Source organism: Pomacea canaliculata, linkage group LG13, assembly GCF_003073045.1.
Source record: "Pomacea canaliculata isolate SZHN2017 linkage group LG13, ASM307304v1, whole genome shotgun sequence".
Lineage (NCBI taxonomy): Eukaryota > Metazoa > Mollusca > Gastropoda > Architaenioglossa > Ampullariidae > Pomacea > Pomacea canaliculata.
Genome location: NC_037602.1, coordinates 11,778,370 through 11,794,075, shown reverse-complemented (window position 1 = coordinate 11,794,075; position 15,706 = coordinate 11,778,370). Strand labels below are relative to the sequence as shown.

Sequence of the window (15,706 nt, the reverse complement as noted above, 5' to 3'; positions counted from 1 at the left end):
CTGCTAAGTCTCTTTATCAGTACTCCTCTGCTACAAGCTTGGTTTGAGCTATAATTTATTTATACAAGAATCGGTTTCTGTTTGCTAAAATCTTTCCTCCTGGACGGAGACTGGTATTATAGGCAGTTGACTTGTACTTCTCACCATTGTGAAAGATTTTGAAAGCACAGCACTATAATTTTCAGGTGAAACATGTTGGTGTATGAGAAATTCTTTAGGCCCTGGGAGGAAATGCTACCATCAATGGTATATACGAAGTTGACCTGCTGTTTTCCCTGTATCAGATTATTCCACGTGTAAGCACATTTATTCCTTTGCAATTCTTTCCCATGCATTTAGGACGATGTTAACGATGTTCAGCAATTTAACTAGGGACAGATATTACGGATTTGGATATAGAACAGAACATATCCATAGAACAGAAAAGACACAAACATCTATTTTTTTCAAAAGGAATCCTTTAATGACAGCCAGTGCAATGTGTTACACATATCAAATTTCAATACAAAACATCTAGAAGACATGCATAAACTGCAACAATTTCAGATATGTGTTACACAAAGCATAAAGAAATTTGAATACAGGTTCATATGAGGGTGAGAAGGGGAAAATATAGAGTGAAAGAAAGTTAACAGCTGAGCCATCTCTAATGAACAGAAGTATTCATAAAAGTTAAATAACACTGACTGATATGTAGTTTTTCTTTTATCTAACAGAAACCTATTTTACTGCATGGGAAAAAAATTGCTACATACAGCCAATGAAATTATATAACACTAATAAAAAAATTATTTAAAAAAAAAACGAAGTCTCAAAAAGCCTGAAGTACAGTACCTTTAGAAGCCTGATCATGAAGGATTTATTTGAATGTGGTTCATGCTACATGCAACTAGAACTAACATAAATTTCAAACATCTTTCCAGATTTCAAAATTGCCGACATATTTTTTCTGAAGTTTTATCTTTTAAACTGTTTGGGAAAGGCAGTCTCTTAGTCTTATATAAACCTCTCTGAATCTGATTACATTGCCTTCATAACTAGAATTACATCATTCTGGTAAGTCATAACTTAGAAAACCATTGTTTTTTTATGTTTTAAATTGCTTGCACTGGAAATCAGCTTATATTTACAGTGAGATATCTCATGCATAGTTCTGATTGCTTTTAACATATCAGAAGTGTCCAAATTTATATATAAATGTGTATGTATCTACAACTCAATCTCAAGCTAACCCTTTCTAATAAGACACTTTGAATACACTTTCATTAAAGAGCGTAAAGATCATATCAGCAGATTAACAATTTTCAGGAAAGTAGATAAAGAGAATTTCAGTTAAGTAATTATGTTTAGTATTTACAAAACAAGTTAAATAATTTTTAAAAAAAAAACCAAAACCCACAAGAAAGAAAAAACTTCAAGAATATTGCACATTCTGGAAAAACAGTACATACAAAAATACAGCAATACCAGAGCTATCCTGAAGCACAGTGGACAAGAAAGTAATGAAGAAATGAAATTAAAGAGAAGGTAGAGTTATCAAGGGAATGTGCAGTTAGAAGATAAATGGCTTGGATGAAACGAAACTCTTTTCTTCTTTCAGCGAGCAATGACCATAAAATAGCTGCTAAGTTTTCTATATGTGCAACAGAAGGCAAGTTCAAAGAGGTAGTTTAATCTGAACTTTGAGTCACTACAAACAACAGGATAAGACTTCATATCAATAAGACGAAAAACTTTAGTGACATTAAGACCAATCTTAAGCACCATCATTAGAGGCGAGACTGTCTGAGTGCTTGGATGTATCTTCTTCAGGAAACATAAACCTGAAGTGTTATATTAAAAACTTAAAAAAGTTTATTTTATAACCTGAACAATTACTTGAGAATTCTTAGTTCTATTTTTATTAAATCTGTTAATTTTTTAACAGTACTAAAATGTCTACTAACCATTTACACTTAACTTTATCTAGTTACAATAAATGAGCAACTTTCTGTCTTTAAGAAAACATCTAAAAACACCAAGAAGCTCTTTGTACAAAGACTGCTATTAAAAGTGAAAGTGTCCAATAAACATGATTTGAAAGCAAATCTCCAAATAAAGGTACATTACAAGCTGTATATGAAGTAAGAAACATCCAAGATGAAGATTCTAAAGTAGAAAATGCTCAAGAATGCCCCTCCACCAATAGCACAAGTGAGTAAAAGATAGCTGGGGCCTAAACAATGTTCCGCCTATCACAGAAGGAAAAGTGGATCACCAACTGTCAAGCACTACATTTAGTATTAGTTTACACACCAATATTCTCCCACATCATTTTATTTTGTATGCATATTGTCGAAATAAGCAATAAAGAAATTTCACAGAGGCATTATAAATATTAATATTACATCAAAATAGTTTCTTAACTCTCAACACCTCTATTCATCATAAAAATTATAGGTGCCTAAAGAAAATCATTAATACATATATAAAGGTGGGCACATGCACACAAGTATGCACACTCATACATGCGCACGCACATGCACACACACATGCATGCGTGCAGCTGTGTTGGTGGGGATACATATGGGGTGGAGGGAAAGGAGTAACATCCACATTTGCTTTGTTAACAGCTCTCTGAAATCAGATTTTCTTTTGTTAGTTCTCCACTCTTTGGTCTTTCTTAACTCTTTCATTCTTGTTTGTTTTCAAAAAACTGGGTGATTTAATGAATATTCTGGAAACCACAAAAAGCCACTGTTCATGGAACACGCACAATGTTATATAAAATAATTTGGTTGAAAGTTGAGCTGCTATTTTTTGTGCACAGACATTTAGATATCAACATGACCTAAAGAAAGTTTAAACAATCAAGAAAGAACAGATCTAAGGTGTTAACAGTCATGTGGCATAGCCTGTCAGCTTTGGCCAGTCCAAATGGTTCTACCTTCAGTCCATCTTGGTTGCATGGCGAACGGCTTCCTCTGCAATGGTCTCCTCAGCCAGGTCTTGAGCTGAAAACCAGAAATTTATTAAAAAGTAAAGGACTGCATACACTCTGCAAATAGTTCTGGACAGAAAATGAGCACAAATTCTTTTAAAATATCTCATAATCTGTAATGATTATCAAATTTATGAAGATATCCAACAGACTTGACATGCAAAATTAACCGCTGTTTCATAACAGAAAAAGCGACTTGCAAACATTTTATTAGATCTTCTCAACAGCCTTTTGGACAATAAATAGTGAAAACAGTACATTTTATCTGCTAACAGTTCAGCATCAAGAGAACGCTACCAAAGTTAAATTTACTGTCAAATGGTACTATTGATTTCAATTACAATGCAAATGCATTAAAATGCCAATAGAACATAGCAAAAATGAAAGAACCACTACATTCTAAATATAATTTACCACTACATAATTTTGTTAATACCAGTAGTAGCATTTACTTGTTCTTAAAATATGCAGCTATTTCCACATTTCCAAAAATTTCAAATATTCTAAATCTCTGAAAACACATGTACAATAAAATGTATGTCACACCACATGACCAGATTCAGGCAAAACCAGTTCAACAAAAGTTTAGATTTATGTTTTCTCAACAAAGTGCTGTGGTTAAAGATAGGAAGCATGGTAAGAAATGTGAAAAACTATATGCATCTGATTAGCAAAGTAGTGTGTGTGAAGAAGAGATGGAGAGGAAGAAACAAAAGGAGAAATCAACAAGGAAAGGCCAGAATCTGAAAGATTAGCATTTCTACTACTGCCAGCTACCTGCCTTGCAGTCGATGAAAACAGTATGCAGCTCATAACCGTATTCAACAAGTGTTATGAAAATGCCTAGCCAAGTAACAAGATTTCTGTGTGAAGGCAGAAAATGCAGTCTTCAATGACTGAGATCTTGTGTTGACCTATCCTGGTGAGGATCTTAGTAACTGGTCGACCTTTTCGCTGTTACCTTATGTCCTTCCCTCCTGTATGGTCTGGCAATGGCCATCAATCAATGTTTGAGTGGCACTTTGTAAGTTTCAATTTAAGTCTTGTAAGACAAGGTCGTAGTTGTTGCCCATTTCAGCACCCAAATATGTCTTAGCTTTGTTGATGCTTAATTGGGAGCAAGATAAAGCCAATCTGGTTATGGACCAAACCATCGGAGGGGTGCCAAGTGGCATCTGGGGATGTAGGGTATTGGCTAAGGTAAAGTTTGTGCAAACTTTAGGAGTCCAAGGCCTCTGTGATTGGTTTTTCCAAGGCCAAATTTACCCATCGTTTCTGGGCAAGTGGTGTGGGGGAAACAGAAAAAAAAAACCTCTTAAGGCTGTAAGGATAAACAGGTCTACTAACCAAACAACTCTGAAAAACTAACAGGGAATAACTGCTCAAGTCAGATAATGAAGCAAACAGCACGCCAGGGTGGAAGGGAAAAAAAGCATGCCAACCTTGGGGAAATCCCTTATTCCTCCTTTTCTGTGCTGCTGATCTAGTCACTGGGGAGTAAACTAAATATGCAAGCGTTAACATTTAAAGCACTTACCAATTTCATATACTATGTTACACCAATAAGGGAAATAAACAGAAATAAGAGTTTTGAATTAAAAATAAAATCAGTTTTTTGGTTGTTGTTTCTTTCTTTCTTTTTTTTCTTTTTGTTTCTCACATCCACAAGCAAACCTGACAATTCTAATGAGGCAAGAGAATGTATGACTACACTTGCTCAAACAAAGTCAACAAGATACATGTGAATTAAAATTATTATTTGCACTTTACCTGGACTTTATCTCAAAGACAAACCTATCTTCTAAATTACTGGTTTTTGTGTTATTCAGGAATTATATTTTGCCAAGGTTTTATTTTAAGTAACCAAACTAAAATTTGTTAGGCATAAAATTCTCAATCATTAAGAAAAATAGTAGACATTTTTAGCTAGGACAGGAGTATTAAACTTAGGTCTGATTTGGTCAGTAAAAGCACTAAAAATCATTCTGGCATAAACAGTTTCAATACATTATTCAAAGATTCTATGATCCTTTAGTCCTTTAAAAATACTTAAAAAGACATCCGCTACTTTCTTAAGTCCTGGTATCATAACAGGTTTGTGCAGCAAACTACCGTGAAATGGATCACAAGACTTTAAATATGTCTGATTTAGATTACTCAGATTAAAAATCATGTTTAATTCAAAGTTATCAATTTGACTGTCCGGAATATTTTCCCTTCTCAACTCCAAAAACAAAAACATACCAAAATAGTGCAAAATACATAACTACCAATAGGAGAAATCAAACATGCAAATAAAGAAGATGCACCATGCAGAATAAATGCTCCTGGCCCATTAGTTTTTTTGTTTTTTTTGGCTACATTCTTTGTGCTATTTAACCAAAATGCAAAAGCTGCAGCCATGAAAGACTCACCATCATTTAGCTTTTCCATTGCATAACCTAAGACTATCACGGGGTGAAACGGAAACCAGTTGCATCAAGTAATGACAACATACTGGCACAAAAGCCAAAATAAATGATATGCCTAATGCCTTTTGTAAGCTATAAGCAGGCAAACATGGCACAGATGAAATGCCAACAAAAGTAGTTTTCTTTAACATATCTACTCTGTGACCACAATTTCATACTTGTTTAAAACTCTTTCATATTTCAGATTTCTAGATGCAGAAATGTGCAAAATATAAATAAAGAAAACAGGTTAGAGTATTGTCAATGAAAGCCCTCCTGTATATAATACATTAGATGCCGTTTAACTAGTTCATCTAAAAAGAATTGACTCATTTTTTTCTTATATATTTCAGGAAATAGATATTCACTACACTGTCTCTTTCGTATGACACCTTCCCTATTTGGAATTGTGATCACTGCATCTACATTACACACAATGCTTACACAAATGACATATTACAAGCAGAGCTAACAATAACCTGTCAATAATGTTCCAACATGCTGCACTTTTCACACACCTGCATATGCAGCTAACCATGCAAGCAGTTAGTGATTCACAATTTTGTAGGGACATTTAATAGGCACTGCATTCTTACTATCTTAGACTTCAGAACAGTTAAGTGCAACTCCACAGGATGTTTACCTTCTTTGATGATGCCCTTGGCTTCATCAAGCTTCTTATCTATTTTGTCTTGATGACGTAAGATGAAAGGACGGATGAAACGGTAATAGATCACATGGGAACCATTCCACTCTGTAGGTGCAAAGCACCAGACAAGGAAAACGCACTGAAAAATGTGTGAAATTTAATAATGAAATATTTGCATCAAATTCTATATTTCTTAAATTCTGAATACAAATATGTGCAAAAATAGTTTCCATTTAACTTTAATTAAACCACTTCAGCATCCAAAGTTTGCATATGAGTCTGTAATCTGACTCAGAAGTGATAAATAACTTTCTATCTCCTAAAACTGCCATACTAATGCTTTTTTTTAATAGTCTACAATTAAGTTGGGGCTTAGGCATCAAGTGACTTACATAGAGCAGGCTTTACTGGCAGCTGGCTCAAAATGGTTTGTACAACATTGTGACAAAATCTTTACTCCATGTTTAAGGCTGTTAATTTGTCATCATGCTAGTCCTTTTTCACACCTTTCCCTGCTCGTCTTTGATTTGCAATATCAAGTTACTCTCAGTTCTTGTTCTTTGGTTACTCTTTGTGTTTTCTGTATTTGATTTTATTCTTTGTTAGTACTGTTGTTTAGTCTTTTATAGTTCATATGTTATTTGTTTTCCTGTTCCTGGTGTGCTGTCCATGTTTCATTCTTGTTCTTAGGTGCTAAGAGCATGCTCCTTAGGAGTGCAAGGATGCGCTTTACAAAGTTTGCATTTATTATTATTATTATCACGTTTGTTTAGGCAGTCAATGCAGTTCACTGTGAAGTCTTTCCTTTGTCACCCTCATCCACCCTGAAGTTATCACATAAGTCATACCCCATTGCCTTTCTGTGCTGTGACCAGGATAGTGTTTTATATCTAGAAGATTATAAACATGTGAACAAAACTGGAAAGCAGCTAAGGTTGTTTGCAGCTTTGAGAAAAGAAACATTATATATAATAATATATGTTGCCTGACTTGTATGCCATATATGAAATAAATTCTGAGCAATGGTGAAACCTGCATAACACAAAAACTGGTTTATATTTCAAATTATTTTAAGTCACAGAGGGTGTTATTCATCAGCTGCTATTCTCTGACAAAACCCAGAAAAGTAGTGAAAATTGCTATATAATGGTTTGTATAATATTGTTCTATACTGTAAAGAACTTACCCAGCCTTTATAATGTAGTTCACACAAAAGTTATGCTTTTTCTAAAACACATCTAGAAAAGATGCCACACTTTATGTCCTTAACATAAGCTTTTCAAACAGCTTTTAATTAAATTACTGCATCACATTTATGAGTATCAGCAATGAATGCCTGAAATTACTAATCATGCCTATAATTTGTCAAATTACCACTATGTTTACTATTTGCATATCCTTACAATTTAAAACCGGGAACAGGGTAGTAAACTAGATAATAGTTAACAGAAAAATGTACAGAGCTATACCAATGATAAGAAAGCTTCTGTTTGAATTTAATATGAACAAAATAAAAACTGCTACACTCATACCTTCAGCAGCCAATAGAATGGAATCCAAAAGAGAAAAATATCTGCAAAGAATTCCACCAGGCTAAATGCACTGTAGGTTACCCAGTAAGTCAGCCATTTAGTGTCATCATCCTTCTGTTTACTTTCAATGGCCTTTACCCTGGAAAAGCAAGTCGTTAAATTCTGATTTATCTCCCTTTAACACACAGGCTACCAACTACTGTTACCATCTTGATTGCTACACGCACTAAAACAATTGCTGTGGAAAAAAGAACAAGCAAGCAAAACTGGAAATTTCTGTAAAAACTAGACATTTATTACATAAAATCATTCAATCTTAAATCAATGGCTCTGTTAAAAAACATCAAGCAAGTTTACTCACGATGCGTAAGCAGGATAAAGAAAACCGATGAAATTGCAGAGGAACTGAGCACCATAGCCCACCATCAAATACAGAGCCACAATTCCAATGAAACCTGTACACAAAACAAGTTATCTGACATGTCTTTTATTTAAACAACAATAAGGTAGAACTTTATTTATCCCACAGAGTAATTCCCATCAGGAAACAAGGGGAAGAACATCACAGACCAACAAGACCATTACACATTCATATCCCCCACACACCAGACCCTTGTATAATCATATTTCAGACTCATGTGATCTACAATCATTTGCATATGGTAATATTGAAAACGTCAAAATGCCAACACCAGAAGTTTTTACATTACAAATATAAGCCATATGTATTATGCATTTGTACACATATGTAGCCTACCACCATAAAATGAGTCTTGTCACACAAAGTAGTTTCATAGTAGAGGCCTAGAAAGGTGATCAGGATCAACTTTGTGGCATCAGACTTGTTTATGTCAAATCCTTATAACTCACGCAATTTTAAGACTAGCAGAACAATTTTAGCATCAAAGGAAAGGTCAAATCCCGTACACTTTTGAAAAAATACAATTTGAAAAAGCTAAAAATTCCAACTGAGGACTCATTCTGTGGTGGTGGGTTATATATATAAAACTTATGTCACTATACTGGAAATACATACACTTCCATAATCTACTTAGCTTAGACAATGTAAGGAGTCTTTATAACAAAAGATAACCAAGGCATCTTATGGTAGGTGCTTCAACACAAAAAATCACTATTTCTTTTTATTTTAGAGCCACTGTTTCTAATTCTAGTCTATAATCTAAGGGATGAGAGAAAATGACATTAGTAAAGTTCAAAAATTATTTAAATAAGCTTGTGGCTACAAACATAAGAAAACCTGATCATGAACAGATGGGCATGTATTTACAGTATATCTCATATCTCCAATTTAAATTACTTTTCTTTACTTTGAGCAAGGACATAATAATGTTTCTTTATCAAAACTTTTCAAATCTCATGTTTACTAAGCTACAATTATCTCTGCTGATTCAGAATAGCAGTTAGTGACTGATAGCATAATCTGTTCCTGGTTCATTCTGAAGTCAAATTCAAATATGGAGACATTTTCTACTAGGATGTGAGACCAAAATATACTACACTAACAATGAAATAACAGTGTTTATAAAGCACTGTGAGCCTGATTTGGGGGATCCAGCACTTTACAAATATTCAGTGTTATTGTATATTACATTAATGTGTACATTTTGCTTTGATGGTTCTATAAAACCTCTAATACTTTATCTGGAGGTCATAAAACTTCTTGCCTTTTACAGATGGGAAACACTCTTAATTCACATTACTATCACTACAAATAATAAAATGGAACAGAAAACTATGTGGCTAAATTGTGTTCAAATGATGATGCAAAAACAAAAATGGTTTTAAATTTAAAATCTTAAAGAAAAATACACTTGACGCAGTATACCTAGTTACAAATCATAACTGCATATGATTAACAATTTTTGTTAAATTCACTACAAAGCACAACACACTGTGATGTCCTTATCACTTCAATGATCTGTACTCTACTGTCCTGTTACTTACATTACAAAATCAACAGATATAAACGAAAGAAAAAGTGTTTCGCAAACTTCACAGTCGCGATTCGGCAGAATTGTGCAAAGCGTGCAACGTTAACGATGCCAGCTGTTTCAGTTATTGTGCGAAAGTTCTACTCATTTAAGCTTACTTTTAAAGTAATGCACTGCAAAATGCACGTAATTCTTTTAAGTTCAGAGACAACCGAAACTGGTGAAAAATAGTAATACATTTTTTTATTATGATGATTAATACAGTTTATTATAAGGAGCCGTGCACCAGGAATATCAACAGCAGTGCACATAGCACAGAATAAGTTGCAGCTGTAATGCTACATACCGAGAGCAATGTAAAGCCTCTGCACGCCTGTTTTTGATTCCAGTTTTTCGAATACATCATTTACTGCATTCTTTTCATGCAGCAGCTTATCAAACTTGTTTTTCCAATTCTCGATGTTCTGTTTAACAGCCGCCATTGTCCGTGCGTGACAGATTTACCTCGCTTGTACAGGTGGCGCTACGTTCCGCTGGGCGCGATCGTGTTTTTCCTGATACTTTCCTTCGCCTCAAGTGAACCCCTTTATTTTAATCACAAAGAGACAGAAAAAGAATTTACCGCGTAAATAATGGTCGATAAAGTATGTGTAGAAAGTTAACTTATGGGATTAAATATAATGCACAAATAATTTAAATCACACGATTAACAGTCGGATTTTACCTGCACTGCGCATGCGTGAACCCTTTCCGTTCCGTTTCGTCTGCTGCAATGTTTAGAATGTTTGCGCGGTATTTTGTTTGTTTGTTTTATGCCGGCTGCTGTTACGCGGGAGACATATAATTTAATCTACTGAGTCACTTGTACAATCTGGACGTCTCATAGTAAGATTACACTGAAGGTTTGTTCAAGTAAACGCAAGTTTCAATATATGGGGAAACACAGTTGGCACTACAATTATCTTCTGGCATGACTGGCATCCATTTTTCAGCACACATTTTTTTGTACATTGTCTTACATTTACAGCCACTTTTTTTAAAGAGTAAACGTGATATGATTGTAACAATTGTTTTATGCATGATTTTTATTATAACTAAAAATCAATAAATCACAAAAGTAACTTTATTGTTCACAATTCATTGAGTATCCAAGCATCCACCCATTCAAGCGGAGAAGAAATGGAAGCTATAAGAAGAGTAGGCCCTAGTGTAGCCCTACATATGTTACTTTTAAAGTCAAAGCGATCTGAGGTCGTGGTATATTATATTTTGTTGCTTTGTTCAGAAGTCTCTTAATTAGTTCAAATGTCGTGTTTGTTTACCTGGCGTCCACAGAGTGTTTGTTAAGATAAACATTCTGTGATATTTCAGTCTCTACTAATAAAAAGAGTAATGCGTATTTCCGGAACCTACATTTTCCAGTGGGATATGTTGTAGTACCGCTTAAATGGCGGAGAGGAGAGTTTTTGATTAGACGGCAAATGTACTATAGGCGTTCTGATACTCTTGTGACAAAGGCTCACAGCACAACCTGCCATCCCAGTCAACCCCGGTGTAGAGTGGGTATATATACCTAAATCATATCATATACCCATAAGTATAGAGGAAATTTTTAGGCATGATTAAAACGGTTAAAATTAACAAACATAGCTGGAATATATCATACAATAACAATTGTACACGTTCATTACATTGTAAAGACTGATGTGGCTACACAACATTGCGGCAAACGATAAAGCCATTACCATGATGAGAAAACTACTATGACAGTAAGATATTTAAAAGAAGTATAGAAAATACTTTTAAAATGACAATGCAAAGTGAATACATTTGCTTAAATTAATAATTCTGCTTTTAGATGTATATACTATTCATCATCTGGTAAAGTTTAGGTTTATTCGGGTGACACACACTAAATACCCTTGAAGCAGCGCTTTACCGTTCAACGCAGCACCTCGGTCAGAAGAAACGGCGCAAACACTGTTTTTTGTTTGAGGCTTTTTGGTTTGTTTGTTTTTGTTTTTTTAATAAAGTGAACTGTGCATCAGCAATGTCAACTTCAGACTGATTCCTTTTTCTACAATTGCTCCAGAAAGTTGATGTTTTGAGCTGTCACTACAGGTGTAACTCAAGTGCAGTCACTACAGTTGTAGCTCAAGTACAGCCACTACAGGTGTAGCTCAAGTGCAGCCACTACAGGTGTAGCTCAAGTGCAGCCACTACAGGTGTAACTCAAGTACAGTCACTACAGGTGTAACTCAAGTACAGCCACTACAGGTGTAACTCAAGTGCAGCCACTACAGGTGTAACTCAAGTACAGCCACTACAGGTGTAACTCAAGTACAAACTAAAAGCCAGTGAAGCACTGGCTGTACCATGGTCTGCTTCTCGCCTACCCAAGACAACATGAGGGTATTATTCGGAAACCAGTTTGTCCAGTAGGCGGCTTGGGAGATTGACAAGTAAAGTGTTTATGTTTTATGAACAAATTAATTTATATTGTTGGTGCACGACACATCTCATATTTTCTTCTGATTTGCTTTTCAATGCAGATGGGGGTGGGGGGTGTAGGACCGACAGACTGGAATATATGTGGACTCAGTATTTATCATTGACTCGTTGTCTTGTAACATTGTGTACAAAACCTGTCAGCCACCGTTACAGAGCGCTGAGGGAGGTGCACCGTTGTGCTCAGACTGATAACATCTTCAGTGGTTGCCATGGTTAGAGTCCAACCTAACAGCAGCAATTTCATACAGTCCACATGAAGCCACGTGCAGTTGACATTTTCATGACAGACAAAATTCATAAAGCCAACCGGAGAAAGACATAAATGGAGCATCTCCCAAAAAGCGACTGATTTAAAAATAAACCTAAATCGAAGTAACAAGCAATGCCCTTCTCAGTGGCATGCTGACAAATGACAACATCAAGATGCGCATTACAAGGCAAGGCTGAGATTCCATAAGGCATCTTGTGCACGTGGATAAAAGAAAAGATTTGAGCGGCGTCAGGCAGTAGGACGGCAAGGACCACAGTTTGTTCTGAGATGTCAAGAGTCAAGTGTTCTTTCTTCTTACTCTGTCAATCAATTATTCTTACCCCTATCATACTGTCTCCCTCAGCCCTGCACAACAGTACTTGTAATCCTGATATGCTGTCGGCTGTCACCTACCAATCAATGAGTTTTACGTGCTGTGACGTTCGAGATGAGAATTAAAGAACATTTTGGTTCTCATGCCAACTACAGCAAGCTTGACACCAACAACCAGGTCCACACTTGGCAATGTCTTTTGACACGGTGAACCCTTTTGATATTACACCACAGCTTGATCGTCATTTCCTAACTTCTTTTGTGGCAGGTATTACAACATAGTCCCCTGTGGGACCCCGGGGTATGCTTGCCTAGCAAGCATCGCAAGAATAGGGTCCCTGCCATCCAGCCAGGCATGTCGTAAGAGGCGACTAAGGTGGACACCTCACCTAGAGGTAAAATAGGTTGTGGTAGGGCTAACAACCCCACCATGTAAAAAAAATCCTGTTACAGAAACTAAAACCAGAGAACTCGTCACAGATGGCGAAGGTAATGAAGCACACCAGGAGACTGGACTAATGACGGACGACAGCCAAACCCGAAAGGGAGCTGGCGCCCCGACAGCGGATTTACTGAAGCCGAGGCAAAAGTTGAGGGTGGGGTGCTGGAACGTCCAGACCTTGTACCAGACTGGCAGGATGCTCCAATTAGTCAAGGAGTTTGACAACTACAACTTGGACATCCTGGGAGTCAGTGAGGTCAGATGGACCGGCACGGGAAAGAGGAGACTAGCGTCAGGACATACCATCTTGTTCTCAGGAAGATCAGACGCTCAGCACTCTGAAGGAGTAGCTCTACTCCTCAACAAGAAAACTGAAAAGGCACTGCTGGAATGGAAGCCTTATGGACCCAGGCTTCTGAGAGCAAGATTCCATTCCAAGTACACCAAGCTGACAGTGCTAGCCTGCTATGCACCAACAAATGACTCTGAGGCAGAAGACAAGGATGCTTTTTACGATCAGCTCCAGGCAGCCTCAGAAAGCGTTCCAGCCCACGACATGTTGCTCATCATCGGCGATCTCAATGCCAAGGTGGGAAGTGACAACACCTGCAGGGAGCATGTCATGGGCAAACATGGAATCGGAACCATCAATGACAACGGAGAGAGACTGGCAGACTTTTGTGAAGAAAACAACCTACTGATTGGAGGCACACTCTTCCCACACAAAGACATCCACAAGGCAACATGGACATCACCAGATGGGATCACAAAGAACCAGATAGACCATGTCATCATCAACCGAAAATGGAGGAGCTCACTTCAAGATGTTAGAGCCTACAGAGGAGCAGACATTGCCAGTGACCACACTCTTGTGATAGCCACAGTTTCCCTGAAGCTACGTCGATCACGAGGAAAACAGGCACGTCAGCAGAGAGTGGACTCTGGCAAACTGAAAAATCCAGCCACCGAAAGGGCCTTTGCTATGGAAGTAAAGAACAGGTTCCAGGCACTAGGAGACCAACAAGAGATGACCTTAGACGACTTCAATCGAGTCTTACAGGAATCAGGAGAGAAAATACTGGGCTTCCAACGGAAAAAGAAAGAACAGTGGATCAGAGAAGAGACATGGAAGAAGATAGAAGAGAGAAAGTCAGCCAAACAAAGAATCAACAGCACCAGATCTGAACGCCTGAAGGAACAACTCAGACAAAGATATACAAAACTAAACAAAGAGGTAAAGAGGATGACAAGAACCGACAAAAGAGACCATATAGAGAAACTGGCAGATGAAGCAGAAAATGCAGCAAGTAAAAATGACCTGAAGACACTGTACAAGATAAACAAACAGCTAAACAACGGGTTTAAGAACAGTGATGTGCCAGTGAAAGACGTGAACGGCAATGTCGTCGAGGGAGAGGCAGGAAAACTACAGCGCTGGAGGAACATTTTGAGTCGGTTCTGAACAGACCAGATCCCCCTCAGCTTGCAGACATCCAGCCAGCAGCTATAGACCTTGACATCTGCACAGACCCACCAAGCCTGGAAGAAGTGACAGCAGCAGTCAAGACAATGAAGAGCGGCAAAGCACCAGGGGCAGATGGAATAACAGCAGAGATGTTGAAAGCAGACGTGAATGTGACAGCTCCCAAGCTGACTGAAATCTTCAGGCAAATTTGGGAATCAGGGCAGGTCCCTGTTGCGTGGAAGACAGGGCTCATCTTCAAGTTACCCAAGAAAGGAGATCTTGGAGACTGCAATAATTGGAGGGGCATAACACTTCTTTCCCTCACCAGCAAGGTCTTCAGCAAGATTGTTTTGTCAAGACTGACGGCAACTCTTGAGAAAGACCTCCGACCACAGCAAGCAGGATTTCGCCCTGGGCGATCCTGCTCCGAACACATCTTCATTCTGCGACAGATTCTGGAGCAGAGCAACGAATGGAACACACCGCTGTACATCAATTTCATCGACCTGGAGAAGGCTTTTGACAGCATCCACCGCGAGTCCTTATGGAAGATCCTGAGGCATTACGGAGTCCCTGCAAAACTTGTTCAGGTCATTGCAATGCTGTACAGCGATTTCAAATCCCAGGTTGTCTGTGACACAGAGCTCACAGACCCCTTCAACGTCAGTACCGGGGTGAAGCAGGGCTGCATTCTGTCGCCGTTCCTCTTCATCCTGGCCATGGACTGGATCATGAAGACTTCCACCGACAGCGAGAGGAGAGGGATCAGATGGACCATGACTATGACAGCAACAACAGCACTGGAAGACTTGGACTTTGCTGATGACATTGCTCTGCTGTCACACCGCCACCAAGACATGCAGGAAAAAACAAAGGCCTTCTCAGAAACAGCTGGAAACCTTGGCTTGAAGGTCAGCACAAAAAAGACTAACAGTATGAGAGTGAACGCCAGAGTCCAAGACAGCATCAAACTAAATGGAGAAGAGATTGAGGAAGTTGACAGTTTCACCTATCTTGGGTCCAAAATGTCAAACACTGGGGATGCGGAGGTGGAGATTCGAGCCCGACTGGCGAAAGCCAGTCAGGCCTTTGCCTCACTCAGGAGCACATGGAAGGCAAAAAACATCAGCCAGAAGATCAAG

At 37.8% G+C, this 15,706-nt stretch overlaps 1 protein-coding gene across 3 annotated transcripts; it reads right to left on the bottom strand.

Annotated features, from left to right (window-relative positions):
• Positions 1–440: 440 nt before the first annotated feature.
• LOC112553535 (receptor expression-enhancing protein 5-like) lies at positions 441–10,122 on the bottom strand. 3 transcript variants are annotated; one of them, XM_025220805.1, is made up of 7 exons: positions 9,910–10,122; positions 7,973–8,066; positions 7,612–7,750; positions 6,074–6,218; positions 5,395–5,427; positions 2,927–2,993; positions 441–2,716 (listed from the first exon to the last, which is right to left on the bottom strand). In XM_025220805.1, exons 1-6 carry the CDS (start codon positions 10,043–10,045, stop codon positions 2,929–2,931), a joined length of 612 nt encoding a protein of 203 aa, XP_025076590.1. In that variant the 5' UTR covers positions 10,046–10,122; the 3' UTR covers positions 441–2,716; positions 2,927–2,928. The 3 variants fall into 3 exon arrangements, with proteins under 3 accessions (XP_025076590.1, XP_025076592.1, XP_025076591.1); XM_025220807.1 differs by lacking the exon at positions 5,395–5,427 and having other exon boundaries at positions 9,910–10,115; XM_025220806.1 differs by lacking the exon at positions 5,395–5,427 and having other exon boundaries at positions 441–2,993; positions 9,910–10,111.
• Between the last annotated feature and the right edge of the window lie 5,584 nt (positions 10,123–15,706).